This window comes from Botrytis fragariae (genome assembly GCF_013461495.1).
Source record: "Botrytis fragariae strain BVB16 chromosome Unknown tig00000012, whole genome shotgun sequence".
In the NCBI taxonomy this organism is placed as follows: domain Eukaryota; kingdom Fungi; phylum Ascomycota; class Leotiomycetes; order Helotiales; family Sclerotiniaceae; genus Botrytis; species Botrytis fragariae.
The window spans coordinates 873,082-887,464 of record NW_023500989.1 but is presented as its reverse complement, the minus strand read 5'-3'; the positions used below and the strand labels follow the sequence as shown (position 1 = coordinate 887,464).

General features: G+C 43.5%; 5 protein-coding genes across 5 annotated transcripts; 1 reads left to right on the top strand and 4 right to left on the bottom strand.

Moving 5' to 3' along the window:
- Nucleotides 1-279: 279 nt before the first annotated feature.
- On the bottom strand, nucleotides 280-679 carry Bfra_002502 (uncharacterized protein; the record flags this gene model as incomplete). Its single annotated transcript, XM_037332920.1, has 3 exons — nucleotides 280-437; nucleotides 469-583; nucleotides 608-679. 3 exons carry the CDS (start codon nucleotides 677-679, stop codon nucleotides 280-282), a joined length of 345 nt encoding a protein of 114 aa, XP_037195048.1.
- Nucleotides 680-740: 61 nt separating this feature from the next.
- Nucleotides 741-6,021, bottom strand: Bfra_002501 (putative abc multidrug protein; the record flags this gene model as incomplete). Its single annotated transcript, XM_037332919.1, has 13 exons — nucleotides 741-867; nucleotides 1,515-1,561; nucleotides 1,597-1,759; nucleotides 1,813-2,465; nucleotides 2,493-3,102; nucleotides 3,151-3,274; nucleotides 3,330-3,629; nucleotides 3,679-3,841; nucleotides 3,889-4,634; nucleotides 4,689-4,922; nucleotides 4,975-5,254; nucleotides 5,310-5,524; nucleotides 5,583-6,021. The coding sequence occupies 13 exons, from the start codon at nucleotides 6,019-6,021 to the stop codon at nucleotides 741-743; spliced, it is 4,101 nt and encodes a 1,366-aa protein (XP_037195047.1).
- Nucleotides 6,022-8,282: 2,261 nt separating this feature from the next.
- On the bottom strand, nucleotides 8,283-9,462 carry Bfra_002500 (putative phosphotransferase enzyme family protein; the record flags this gene model as incomplete). The annotated part of the gene is made up of 3 exons (XM_037332918.1): nucleotides 8,283-8,385; nucleotides 8,468-9,173; nucleotides 9,279-9,462. The coding sequence occupies 3 exons, from the start codon at nucleotides 9,460-9,462 to the stop codon at nucleotides 8,283-8,285; spliced, it is 993 nt and encodes a 330-aa protein (XP_037195046.1).
- Nucleotides 9,463-9,715: 253 nt separating this feature from the next.
- Nucleotides 9,716-11,568, bottom strand: Bfra_002499 (putative protein phosphatase 2c protein; the record flags this gene model as incomplete). The annotated part of the gene is made up of 2 exons (XM_037332917.1): nucleotides 9,716-11,451; nucleotides 11,514-11,568. 2 exons carry the CDS (start codon nucleotides 11,566-11,568, stop codon nucleotides 9,716-9,718), a joined length of 1,791 nt encoding a protein of 596 aa, XP_037195045.1.
- A 2,212-nt stretch (nucleotides 11,569-13,780) lies between these two features.
- Nucleotides 13,781-14,356, top strand: Bfra_002498 (putative plac8 family protein; the record flags this gene model as incomplete). Its single annotated transcript, XM_037332916.1, has 3 exons — nucleotides 13,781-13,835; nucleotides 13,899-14,084; nucleotides 14,181-14,356. The coding sequence occupies 3 exons, from the start codon at nucleotides 13,781-13,783 to the stop codon at nucleotides 14,354-14,356; spliced, it is 417 nt and encodes a 138-aa protein (XP_037195044.1).
- Nucleotides 14,357-14,383: the final 27 nt, after the last annotated feature.

Below are 14,383 nucleotides of genomic sequence, written 5' to 3'. Positions count from 1 at the left end.
GTAGCACGTGCACTCTACTCTAATCTAGCTTGGGACTACTATGTGAGTATCTTGCTATGAGAGCTTCGCACTTCCATGGAATCTTGGATCCTGAGTAATCACTACATAGGTAGCCAATATAGTCTCAATTCTACCATGTCAGCTTCCCACCATTCCCCACGGAGAGGCTATTCCTTTACATGCATTATTGTCTTCTTGTTTCCCCCATGAAGAATTCTGCTCAAGAAAGGTTCTGTCCATCCGTCTCGTCCACTGAAGCATTCGGCTCGGTTCACTCCTCTACACCACAAGTGAGCAAAAAGCCTCGAAACTCGCAGAATCCACAATGTCAAACACCGCCACATCAGCTCTCAGTTCTCTCAAAACTAATCTCAGAGCTCCATGACAAGCAGAGAATCGACACCGTACTCGTAAAACGGTATCGAAGTATTGATATTCTCGGTCGGCACCAGCAATTGAGGGTACTACCTGGTCCGGCTCGGGTCACCACATTTGCACAAGCACATCTCATGGGTCTGTGGGTGTCGACATGTCCCCGGGCAGGCCGTGAGCAGATCAAGATAGTTGACACTCTCTGCTTTGACTTTTATGTCAATCTCCATTGGACCAAGTGATCCCTGTGGGTTTTCAACCCGGTGAAATAGAATGAATCAAGAGACCCAGGAGATGTAAATTTCATAGTGAGTGGCCGCGTTCCAGACTCGAGAGATTTTGCCTTTAATTGTTAAGGCTGTGTCCTTTCAATCGAGCTCTGAGCTGAAGCAGGCGAGATAGTTATTCTTTTTCAGTGCGCTTGGAAATATGAAATGATCGTTGAGGCCTGAGATTCCATTGGCGTTTGAAGATCTTGGGGCCACAGAGTCACCACTGAAAAGTTGGTTGGCTCGCTTACAGCGCGGTCCGCGCCGCAAAATGCAGGTGGAGTGGAAGAGAGAGAGGAGCGTACATCTAAAGCCAGTCTCGCTACATTTCTGACGCACCTTGTAGCGAGTCCAGTTCATCCAGTTACCTATGGAGTTCATTGCAGAGTGCTGACACTCTCCTAACTCGTCTTATCACATGGGGAATGATGCACGAAGTCGAAAAGTTATGGAATACATTTCAACTTGCACTTAGCGTATGAGATTTGCCTGCAGTATGGAGGCCTTGAATTGTGTTCGATACAGTGTCGCTGTAGTTTGCAGTAATATTAAAAGAAACCCCACTGCATTTGGCGATTTTCTCTGCGAGCAATTTCAGTGACAGCATTTGATTTCACCCAATGGCTCATTGTGATACGTTCATTCATGATAGATTTCGCTTGGCAAAGTTACCCATAACATTCTATGCTATAGAGACACCAAATGATTCTCTCCAACAACCTCCATAGCCCAATCCCCTCGTGGTCCTGAACATCTTGAACCACCCAAAATCAATTATACAAAAATTCTCCTGTAAAACCCAACCTACGTTGGGGGACTAAGAGCAAAGTTTGGGCGTGGTCAAGAACTATTAAAGATGTTGAAAAGATAGACTTTTGTCCGTATGCTAATACAATATCTTCCAAGCTCAATTTCAGTTTCTGAAGGAGGAAAATAAATCAGAATCTCTAATGACCTCTTCTGGGGGTCCGAAATGTGCCATTTCGCCCTTCTCCAAAACCAAGATTTTGTCAAATTCAACCGCGGCCTCGAGACGATGTAAAACTGAGATCACAGTCTTTCCTTGCAGTCTTTTGGCGACAACATTCATTATTTTCCGCTCAGTGGCGACATCGATACTTGTCAGTCTGTTAGTTCCCATTGAGTTTCAATAAAATTGGTGGTCTCTTACCTGCTAGTGGCTTCATCCAGTAGTACGATACCCCCTTTATTAGAGTCCTCGATTCCAAGAATAGTTCGGGCTAGGACAAAAAGTTGGGTTTCGCCAACTGATAGAGTTACATCGCCTAGATTGGCAGAGAGAGATCCTGATGCATTGATTTTATTCAGCAAAGCACAATCACGCAGGGCATCGTTGATGGTCTCATCAGACAATTTTCCAGCCGGATCTAGTGCATCGCGAATGATTTCTCCATCTGTGAACGCGTCTTGTGATATAACATGAAGTTTGGATCGTAAAACATATCGTTGGACTTTTGAGATATCGATACCGTCAAGATAGATGGAACCTTTCGTTGTTTCAATCAGTGCCAAGAGGGATAGCAACAAAGTCGACTTTCCAGAACCACTACGACCACAAATAGCAATCCTCTCACCAGAGTCAATTTTCAATGTCATTCCTCGTAAACTCCATGAAGGCTTTTCTACATCGAGGTTATAGCTTGTCCAAACGTTTTCAAAACTCAGCTGACCTGAGGTTGGCCATGACATGGGTACATCAGTCGGCGATGTAACCTCTGGCTCTACAGGTGTTTCTTGCTCAAAGGCTTCAATTCTGGCAATAGCTCCTAGAGAAGTCTCTAGAGCTGTCCAAGATTGAATGGTCTGTGTCAGTGATTCTCCCAAACTTACCAGATTAAAAAATGCTACTCCAATTCCTCCGGCACTTGTCTTGTGGCGCAACCCAATGGCCACACCAACCACTACTACTGCGAGCCCGGCAACTACTAGATTCAGCGTCAACTGAAGCCAAGTCTGTACCATGTAGAGAAGATATATTGGCTCTTGTGATCTTTCCAGCTTCTCGTAAAACTCTCCTTGCATAATATTCTGCCAGCCATGGGCCCTAATTGTCACCAGTCCTTCATATACCTCTGCGATCATCGTGTGCAATCCAGCCTTGGATTCTAAATCAAGTTGTCGAAGCTGTTTCGATGTTCGTAAGTAGAAATTTTGGATCAAAAAAAGCACGGCTGCCAGGACAGGAAGGATAGCAACGATGTAAACAGCAGAAATCGTGATTAAGATTGCCTGGAGAATAGCAGCGAATAATCCAGAAACAGTGTTCAGAAGCTGGAATGGAAGTTGGGTATCAACAAGCATGAGGTCTTGGTTGAATCTATTTATAAGGCTTCCGGAATCGATGGTGCTGATGAAGATGAAAGGTGCATTGAGAACAGATCGGAGTAGTTTACCATGTAGCCCAATACCTGAAGTTGGAATAATTTTGAGCATGAGGTGACTACAATGAATTAGCTTAGGTAAATTTCTAGACCAGGGATAAACTCACGCTACCCAAAGACTTATGGCGATCAGTGGAAGCAAATTTAAGAATGCGTAGATACCCATCCAGTACTCAACGCTTCTTGTCGAGATGCCAGTATTTGCATTAGACCACCACTCTGCCCATATGTCTAATTCTTTGTTAATGGTTATGATAATCAAGTAGTCGCTTAGAATAAAACATACTGGGGAACCTAAAAGTGAAGGCAAATATGATGGCACCAATGAAGAAGATAGTTATGTTTGAACGCCCAATAGAAAGGAGATACGCTTGGTAGACCCTCTTATCTGTGATTTTAGTTGGGTCGGAATGGTCACTTTTTGATCGAGATTGAGACCCAGGGCTGGACTGTGTAGCATTGATTGGTTTCCCCTCAATTTTATCTTCCACCGTGGACTGAATTGTGCAAGCTATGGGCTGCAACTGCTGGAGGCTTCCTGCATCGTCTATTCGAAGAACCATATCGGCAGCTTCTATGAATTGTTCTACAGAGGATTAGAGGATGATATAATTTTCGTCCAAGGGCCTGCTTACGGTCCTGAGTAACATTAATAACTGTAGTTCTTTGCTCGCGCAAAATACCTTTCCGCCCGAACAACTTTTCTTGCATGGAAGTTTTTGTAGTTTTATCTATAGCACTGAAAACATCATCTAGTAGTAAGATTGCAGGTCGAGTTGCAATCGCACGTGCTAAAGCCTGAATTCCGTAAGTCGAAGTTTCATGTGTGGAATAGAGCGACTTACCAGTCGCTGGCGTTCACCACCACTTATTTTAGCTCCACCACTTCCAACAGTCTGGTGCGCACTTTCTACATTCAATAAGCCGCCGAGATTACAACTATCAGCAACCAAATTCTCCCATGATTTGTCGCTGGGTGCGCTTCTAAATGCATTTTCGTATGCGGAAACATTTTTTAGCCAAGGATTTTGGCTACAATACCCGATACCTACGCCTCCAACATGCATAGTTCCAGCCTTAAGTTCGACTTCACCAAGTATTGCTTGTAACAAGAGTGACTTACCGCAACCGACAGGACCAGTAACAGCGACGTGTTGACCTGCAACAATTTCAAAATTGATATCATGCAGAATTGTTTCAGTGCTCCAGCCCAAGCTTGCGTGCCGCATGGATAATATTGAAAGATCCTTTGATTTTACTGGATATTCTTCCTTCTCCTGGCTCAATACTTCTTCCTTACCTACAAACTCAGTCTTGTAGTCGTCCCCGGGCTTGATTCCATCAACTACAATTACTCTGGAGTCAATGACTTCTGATTTCTCAAAGAAGTCTTCCACACGAGAGAAGCATCCAAACGCGGCTCCAAAATGCGGGAGAATTTGTAAAATTCGTATGAGTGGTGATGCAAGCAGGTTAATGAGAATAAGGGAACCGAATAATCTCGAGGCATTGAAGTCTCCATTCGTAGCTCTAGTGGAACCAATATATGTTCCAAACGCAACAACGGGCGCCAATGTGAGAGTGGAGTACGCTTATAGCACATGTTAGCAGATACATGTAGAATCCTGAGTATTGGTGCACTCACATGAGATTAAACTTCCAATCAATAGTGTACGAAATGACTTGGAGGCCACAAATTCGAGATCCCGAAATTTCTCAATGGCCATTCGTACACGCTGTCCGGAGCCCATCATTTTAATTGCCTTGAGAGAAGACAGCATTTTCTTTGTTGCCGCGATTCTCTTCTCTGTACCTGCGAGCCAAGTTTGCTGTGCCTTGCCAACGTGTTTTCCGAGAAAAGTTGATCCCATTGCACAAACTAATAGAGAAGTGTCAGAAGATACACATGTTTATGGGTGGAGGAAACTGACTCAACGCGACTGCCAGGACAGTCAGGCTCGAGGGTCCAATTTGTCTCCAGAGCAGCCATGTTGCTAAACCAGTTTCTAGAACCACCGCCCATATTTCATGTATATATGCGGAAGCACTGATTATTTTGTCAACATCTGCAATTACGAGAGTGAAAACTTTTGACTCAAGACCTGTCTCCTGCTTGAGCCTCAACAACTTATCAGAGATCTTTGCAATTAAACCACCACGTAGTTTTGTGGCATATTTGTACGACATATGCCAGTACCATCCAGTAGATATCTATTCGGATCAATAAGCATTGTATTGATCAGAAAAGACGGATAAGTCTGCCTACCGCAATTCCAGTATAGGTAAGGAAGGAGGCTCCAATCAATCCATACCCCGCATTCAAAGTGGTGGATCCTTCATTCTCAAAATATGCAATCAAAGATGTGGCCAAGAATGGTTGTGCAAAGCTGAAGCCAGTAAGACAAAGTCGTGGTAGCACAGGAAAGAATATGGATGAACCCGAGCATCGTAAAGTTATGCCTAGAAGACCGAAGCGCCTAACTGGATATGAAAAGTCAGGGGCGGTGATTAGAGGAAATGGCTTATGATGGATACTCACGCTTTGGATGCTTCTGGATGTCATGAAAGTCATTCGCTAGACGGAATGTACCTAGAGTCTGATCAATCGGTTGTAGATCAAGCAATGTGAGCTTTTGTCTGTATCCGTGGAGGAGTAGCTTGTCAAGCCAAGCAAATAGCGAGCGATCCACAAAGCTAGCCAACTCTTCGGCCGCAACTTTTGTATTTTCAAAAAGCCACTGCTCTTTGCTCCAGCTTTCAAGAACGATGATGATAATTTGGAAGAGAAGTGCAACCGAACTGGCCTCAGCAACGTGTATGTAGCCTGTGTCAGCGTTGGCAAGGAGCCAATAAGTCCGCGTAATTACAGCTCTGGGCAGGAAAGTGATGCACAAGTACGAGCCAATTGTAAATGATGGAGAAAGTGAACGCGTATGCTCAAAATGCGACAAAAGCGCCAAGAAGATCGCGGCCACCATTGACAATGTGGTCGCAGGTACCGAAAGAAAAGTTCTGGCATAATTACTACAAACCAATACTAGAGTGACGAGCTGAATTATCGCGAAGATTATCACTGCAATCTACATATATATTAGCTACTTCGAATTAAAGTATAATATGAAGATCTACTAAGAGAAAGTTGAGGGACTTTGACTGACAAGCTTAAGGGAATACAGTGTACCCCGTCGGACTAAGAGAGGTTGGTTGTGAATTGCAAACACTCTTATAGCGGCAAGGATTAGAAAGAGACATGATGGGAGTATTGTGAAAAAGATTTCCTCAAAAAGCAGAGTGAAGTCAAAAGGTCTGCGACACTGAAGAACGACGGGCCCGTATGCCAACTCCTGTGTGAATGAACACGGCATTGTGATAACAAACTAATACACTTGGCAGTTTTCAGAGTATACATATTGTCCTGTGTTCAACTGGTTGCTTGTTTATATTAGTTGCTATCTGAAGCTTATCCGAAAGAGGATCCGATCCATGCACATAAAGCTCGCTAAAGCACCAGGAAGCTTGATAGACGCAAAGAAATCTCGCTTGTACCTGACAGTTAATGAATTACTTAGTACCCGGCAGTTTGGTTCTTATCGCTGTCCAATAGAAGACACAAAACTACCTGCCTCTTCAAGAGAGCTGCATCAGTTTGTGCTGGTCGCTTCTTTTGTTCCCAATCAATAATATACGACATATTGTACGAAGTATAAATGACAGTATTCTTACATATGAGCTGCTACCAAAGCTCCCCTATAACTAAAGATTTCTTTTGTATTTCGTTTCATGCAATATTCCACAGCAGACCGACAGCGGGTGCTGGACGTGTCGTTTACGGCGCAAAAAGTGCAACGAGGGCGGTTTCCCGTGTGTGTGGATTGAGAAGCACGGGCCATAAATTGACATGGATAGGTATGGGTTGATTGGAAAGATGGAGGCAACAAAGAAAGACAAGAAGCAAACCTCTGGAGTTTGCGCCAGGAATAGCCGGGTTTCTAGACAATCCTCGGATGAGTTTGCAGAAACAACGGCTAAAATTGACCAAATAATTCCCGAAAAAATGCCGATAGCTGCCACAATTGTTATTAATTAAGCATCTGAACCAAATAAATGCAGGAAAGGTGTCCGGCACAGTCAGTGCTAAGAGAGCTTGCATAGAGCTGGCTGACCATCTCACGAATCAGGATGCTCGATCATCGATGAAGAAGTTAAGAATTACCTCAAGACTCGTCAGCCAGGACTGCCAGTGACAATAAAAGTGTTTTGTGTGTCGATTGTAATATTTCCTGCCCTTTGATAGTAGCAATAGGTTTCAAATACGTCCCTTCAATCGGGCGACTACAATCACTTGAACTAATCATTCTCATGTTCATAGTCTCCATTGTCTCTATTGACCCTGAAAGATTACACACGCACTTGAGCATGGAATCAATGTGATTGGAGGAAAGCGTGATTATAGTGTGCAGATCGAACACTGTCCAGAGTTTATCGAAACACAATGGGTGGAAGAATATGTTGAGCCAACGAAGCCAACGATATAGGAATATAGTCTGCTCTATCACGCTTGTATTCCGCTTAGACCACTTCGATACATTTAGTTTGAAAGAGTGTAAGGTGGACTTGTTCGATGACATTTAAGATGAAATAGTTTCTGCAATCAAAACATCCTATCAACGCAATTTCCTTGAATACCCGCTACCACTTGTAGAGCATTTATTTGTGAACAGAGTCTAGAGGTGATCCGATGCAGGCATCATCGAGAGGAATAAGAAAATTTAGGGTTGCTTGAAGACAGTAGTAGCAGAAGTGAGCAAAATTTTGTTTAGTTGCGCGGGGGTCACTACAATTTCTAAGCGGTTACGATGTGGTTGATTCAAATTATTTAGAAAAAAGACAATGGCGCCAATCAGTTTTGATTGAATGCCAAGTGCCAAGTTTGAACTATACTCAGTTAGGATGCAGTATCACCTGATATTGAGGATAGCTCAATAACCCATTCTCAGTTCCCATCACCTTGGATACTGGAATGTCGTCAACAGGTTCTGCTTAGATCAAAAAGTCATCCACGCTCACGTTCTTCCCCGGAGAGTCACAACTACTATGCAGCTACATGGTTCACAGCAAATATCCTTTTCATGCTTCTTCAAAAGATGATAAGTCTTTTTTTGGAAGTTTTCAGAATGTATATGAAATATCGTTACTTCTTTGTGACAAAAGACTAATACTTAAGTGCTTGATTCCTGTATCAAGTTTCCTCTCCATACTTCTGCAGAAGTCTCCTCATAATATTCATAGCACCCCCCTTATATCCACCCCCAAACATCGCATAATGATTTAGATGATGATACCTAGATCACAAATCAGCAACTTTGATCCATTTTATTCCAACCCACAAATTACAAATCACAAATCAAAAATCAATATACTCACAATTCATACAACGCACACCTATCCTCCCACTCTTCTCGCGGTTCATCCTTCGGCCTAACCTCATGATATTCTCTCCAAAATGCACTCCCAAACCCTCCAAACATCCTCATAATTCCCGCCTCAAACTCCGCATGACTCCAACTAGCACTCGAATCATAAATCACCTCCTCTACTCCTCCCTCCCCAATCCGTCCAGTCCCATGATTCCCACTCCATAAATCTCCATGTACAACCACCGGTTTGATCTTCTGTCCATCACTCCCTCTCAAATTTTCATCCCCTAACAATCTCGGTACAACACTTTCCACAACCTCTTCTACCAATTTCCTTAACTCCCCATCTTTCCCATTATTTCTCTCCGCCTTCTTAACAATCCCCCTCAGCCTATTATCCCCATAAAACTCCGCCCAACTCTCCTTAAAACTATTATCTTGTTTCGTTTCCCCACAACATGTCGTAACAGGAAATCCAAATTGCGGCTCCTGATATCCTTCTGGGATCGGTGCAGATACACTATGCAACTTTGCCAATTTTCTCGCTAGAGATTCACCCGAACCAGGTGTAGATTTTGCATCTCGTGAGTTCAAATCCAAGAAGTCTGTAGCGAGGAAAAATCCTGCTCCGGATTCTAGAGGCCCATGGGCATATGATTGTGGACAGAGGTTTGGAACAATGGAGTGGATTGCGTTGAGGGAGGCGTGTTCTCCTTGAATAAATTGTGAGCACGTGATTGAGACACACATTGAATCATTGAGAAGCTATGAAATTTGGCCCAGAAGCCAGAAATAACGTAGCTAATATGCATACATACCCGCAAACATCTCTTCGCTATCCTTCCCCCCAGTCTTCACAAAGAAGAACTTTTGCCTTCCATCAACTGTACCACTTATCTTGAATGTTCTGGCGAACCCGCCGCCGCCATGCTTGGATATCGTTGCCGAAGAAGGATCAAGAGAGAGAGCTTTTGCAATGGCTGGGTCGACTTTTGAAGACATGATTGTACGTTGTTGACATGCTTCGATTTCCGAAGTTTAAAACTGACATTGAAATCATATCATGTGAATATGACGTAAGGGGTCCGTCTAATTTAAGGTTCCGAAACTGGTACAGGGCTCGCCAATTTTTCACGTCTAAACTTTGTTAAGAGGAACTCAAAGGCAATCGCAAGTGAGTTGCGACGGGTACATGTTAAATATATACAATTTAACTCTAGCTATACAGTCTATATGTTCATATGTACTATTAACCCTAAGTTCTAGCTCTCCTAGGATCCATCGCGTCACCCTTCTTATAATCTCTAACCTCCTTAGTCCCCATACTTCCCATTCCACCTTCAATTCTTCTCTCCCAGCCCCCAAGCCTAACAACCAAGCATGTGGCATTATCTCCTTCTTTACTCACTTCCGTGGAAAAACTGACAATATCTCTCGCCCCTTGTTCTGGCGTTTTTGCCTCCTTCACAACATCCACAATTTCTTGGTCACTCAATGTGCCGCTAACACCATCGGAAACCAAGACCAAAAAGCTGTATTCAGCAGGAGATATCTCTACACGTCTAATTTCCGGCTCGGCAGAAACGCCTATGCGCTTGGAACGCATATCACCGAATGCTCTTGTATTAGCCAATCCAGACATGCGCTCTTCACCAAATGAATCTGTGACAAATGTCGCAGCATATCGTCTTAGTCTTCCTCCTTCAATTGGTGAACTTGGATGATGATTGGTAGTCACAGGTTTGGCCAACCCAGTCAAAGTCTCACAAAGTATTATGCGAGTATCACCTACGTGGGCGACCATCAGTGTCGAAGGGGAAGATGGATGCCAGAAAGGAGTCGGTGTTGGGGTAGATATCATAGCAACTGAAGCAGTTGAGCCGCCAACAAAGCGCGTAGGGCCTCCAATGCGATGTGGAGAGGAATAACGCGCCGGCTCCCCTAGGATTTCGTCCGCGTTCAAAGGCGAGTCGGTGTTATTATCATCCGGACTAGGTTTCCGGGCTTGTGCTGATATGAAATCTAAATCTGCTTTCAAAAAAGCATACATTAAGGCTGCCTCGATCGAAACAGGTTTCCTTATTGGCTCTCCTTCCATAGAATCAAGAAGATCGAAATACTCCGGCTTGAAGCGGCGGAAATATCCACCGACTGTTATTTTCCAATCTGAAACAAGTGATTTTTCCAACTCGATTGCTTTAATTTTATTAGAAATTTGCTGAGAAATCGGTGTTCCTGATCCGTCATCCTGCCCTTCCTTGCTTGCCACAGACGTGCCCGAATTGGGCACTTTCGCCTTCTTGTCTAAACTTGAAGGAAGCTTAAATATTTCTGCCGTCGACTCGATATATTTGTGTAGCTCCTCCCGTAAAAAATCGCTACACTCATTTCCCCCATGCCCATCAAATACACCAAAATAGAAAACTTGTGGATCTCCGCTCGCACCATCTGCCGATGTACCGCCACTTGTGATGCTTTTGGAATTCGAACGATTTAGACTTATAGGAGCCCGCTTTGCAAATGCTGGGATCTCTATCGTTCCTGCCTGGTATGTATCTTCATTGTATGGTCTCGTACCGCGGGAAACAGAAACTCCAAAATGATGTTTCGCGCTTCGTAGAGGTATTCGCACGACAGTGAGTTCTCTAGATGTTCCGATAGTTGGTGGAGCTGCAGCTGGAGAAGGTCCTGAGCCGAGCGTATGTGGTGTTGATGCCGATCTTGGCAACTTGTGGTGCGGGCCGCTCGACCGAGAGTCAGGATGGAGAGATGAAGAGGGAAGATGCGTCGTGAAGTAGTCGTGAAACCATCTACTCTGTCCTTCCTGATGCAGGCCTGTTTGTTTGCCTGATCTGCGATTTCTGATACGATGCCTGGGAGATGAGTGTGACGTGCTGAATGCCAGTCTACCGACTTGTGTTACGGAACTACGGCTCGCGGTCGAGGGACATCTGCGGGTTATGGATCCGTTGAGGAAGGTGGATATGAAGTCTGTAGGTGCATGTTAGATGCGGTGGTTGGAAATTACACAGAACAGAAATTAACAAACATACCATACGAATCTGCCAAGGACCATGGGCCTCGAGCCATTGGTTTCATTCTTCCCATGATCCACCGTCAAGCTCTTTGAAGCAGAGACAATTCAAGCACAATCGATTGATATTTTGAAACTCTATACCATCAAACGAGATCAATGATGTCTTTTGAAGAGTTGAAAGGAGCAGCCGAGGTCGGCAATATGGACATATTTAGGCACAATCCAACAACAGCACCTAATTTCCCCAAATCGATTATTCGATCTTTTCCAATGAGTAGTTCTGAAACGGAGCCCGCGAAGAAATTGATATAATATATTGGGATATCTTATTGAAGTTACTCAGATCATGTTTAAAGGAATTGTTCGTTTGTCAAGATCTTTTCCAGCAAATTCAACATCATCGCAATGTTCATATGCTCAAGTTGGCGATAGATGAACATAAAGTTTTCCCCACAATTTCCGGTACTAGACAGGGGTGCGGATAAGTAGCCTTGCCTTATGGTTCAAACTGCATCATCATTTCGTGCCACTCACATTTTCATATGATCCCTAGATATTATTTGATATTAAGAATCCTACAATATGCTCTCGGTATAAATATCTTGCATAGCGCAGTGATCGTGCCATTGATGTGACGGTATGACTATATTGAGTTGTCGGCCATACACATGGCGTCGTCACTAAATGTCATTTGGTGACGGGCATAATCGATTTATAACCCTTGCCTTACCTACCGCAATATACGACGGTAGGTTGGCCAATCTGCTAACATATAATTTAGCGGACCTCTTACAATATGTTATCCTCCTTCCATCCTCATCCTTCTTGATCATAAGATATGCTCCATTTCATAGCCGTCAGAATAATTTGCCATTTTGGCAACAGCACATGAAGCCGTCCATATTCCAGCTAGCCATTCCTACCATATAAACTATGATTGTGGTGAGAGACGACGACCACACAACCCGTTATTGAAAGGCCTGAGTGACCAAGTTTTGAATGAAGTAGTTCAAATCGCGCCCGTCATCCTCAGACTAATTAGATGTATCAGCAATAACAAAACTGAAGGCCGTTCTCGTTTGAAATTTTCCAAAACATCATTTGAAGGTGCTTTGGTGGTACTTGAACTTCGTCAGACTTTTCGCCTACGGAGAGTACTAGTATGTACTGTACTTCATGCTCAAGGTGTTCAACTCAAAAACATAACTTGAAGAACACCAAGGAACAGTATATCTTTATAGCTAACCAATTCACAATACAATTTACACTTTTAGTACTCTACCCTGTACCTTCCTCTCACCTCCTCGAATCTAAACCTAACCACCCCTCTAGCCGTAAACCGAAAAGATAATCCTGACAGGAACAATAATAAGCCACATTCGAAACAGCTTGAATGTCATTCCATCTTACATCTGAAGTAATTACTTTGGTCTTCCTACAATATCGAATAGTAAGCTTACCTCGCTTACCATCTAATCCCTATCCTACCTAGTACCTAGGTAGTTATTCTTAGGTTTGACATGAGGCTGAGGTCTCCTAACTTGCAAATATCTATTACTCTTCGCATTTCATGCCAATTAATCTCTATTGCATACCTTTATTAATTCCTGTGGCAGTGTGCAGTGAGCATAAAGTGGAGAAAAACACGCCGTGTTACCGTCTCTCCCTGCCAACCATCTAACCAGAGCTATCTGCTGTGAAGTGCAGATAACACAATGTGGTATTTCAAGTACGATAATGATAAAAACTTATCATAAGTCTCACCAAAAAAAAAATCTGGCCCATCCTTCAAGCAGAAAGCCGAGTACAATAATCAGGGGCTTATGATATTCAAAGCAACACCAATAATTGATTGGACCCCCAATCCTTCGCTCCTTCGCTATATACACCAATCCCAGCCCCCGCTACCGCCTCTCCTTGAAATGAGAATGAGGCATTACTTTTCAGCCTTACTACACTTTTCCAACTGTTATATTCTTTTTATAACTTCACCCTTGTATGAGATGCATTTACTAATCTGGTGGATATTTTCTTTTGCTCTAATTGTGAAGCCCAGTGCATCAGCCATATTGTGTATGGAAGTGAATCCTTCATGTAATGCCTGTATGGGAATGTGTAGATGACTTCAAATATAACCTGTGATCCTCTATTTTCGAGTTTTTCTAATTCTTTCAGACAATTTCTTCGTAGCACATAAACTTCTCTTCCTTTATCAATCGCTCGTTGATATCTCTTCTATAACTTTCAATACGACCTCCACATCACAACTCTCCCATTACCACCATGCCTACGGAATACAAAAACTCTTTCTGGGCTTGCTGCTCCCCATTCGATCTCTGTACGTTTCCCAATTTCAATTTCAAGTATCATTCCAAACCAACTTACTAACAACCCATTCTAGGCCTCAAAGCATGCTGCTGTCCCTGCTTCGTCTCCGGTCGCAACCACCATCGTATTGAACACGGAAATGATGATGATTATTCGACATGTAATGGCTGGTGCTGCGGTTGGTACGGTCTTGCTGCCATCGGAGGATTCTCATTCGTATTGCAAATGCTTGATCGTCAAAAGATGCAAAAGCAACATGGTTAGTTCCTTCTTATTCATATTTCCACCTCGCCCATAGCTCTCCTCTCCCATTCCCACCTTCCAATCAAGAAATCAAAGCTAACACAACCCCAAGGTCTCGAAGGAAACGCCTGTACCGGCTGCATGGGGTCCTGTTGTTGTGCCTGCTGTGAATTGATGCAAACGAGCAAGGAACTGGACTACATTCTCCTCGAGAAGAATGCCGGTGCAAATGGGTATCAACCTCAACCTGGAATGGTTGCCGGTCCCCAGGCTGGTGCTTATAACTAAGTTTCTGATGAGTAGATAATGTTTGAG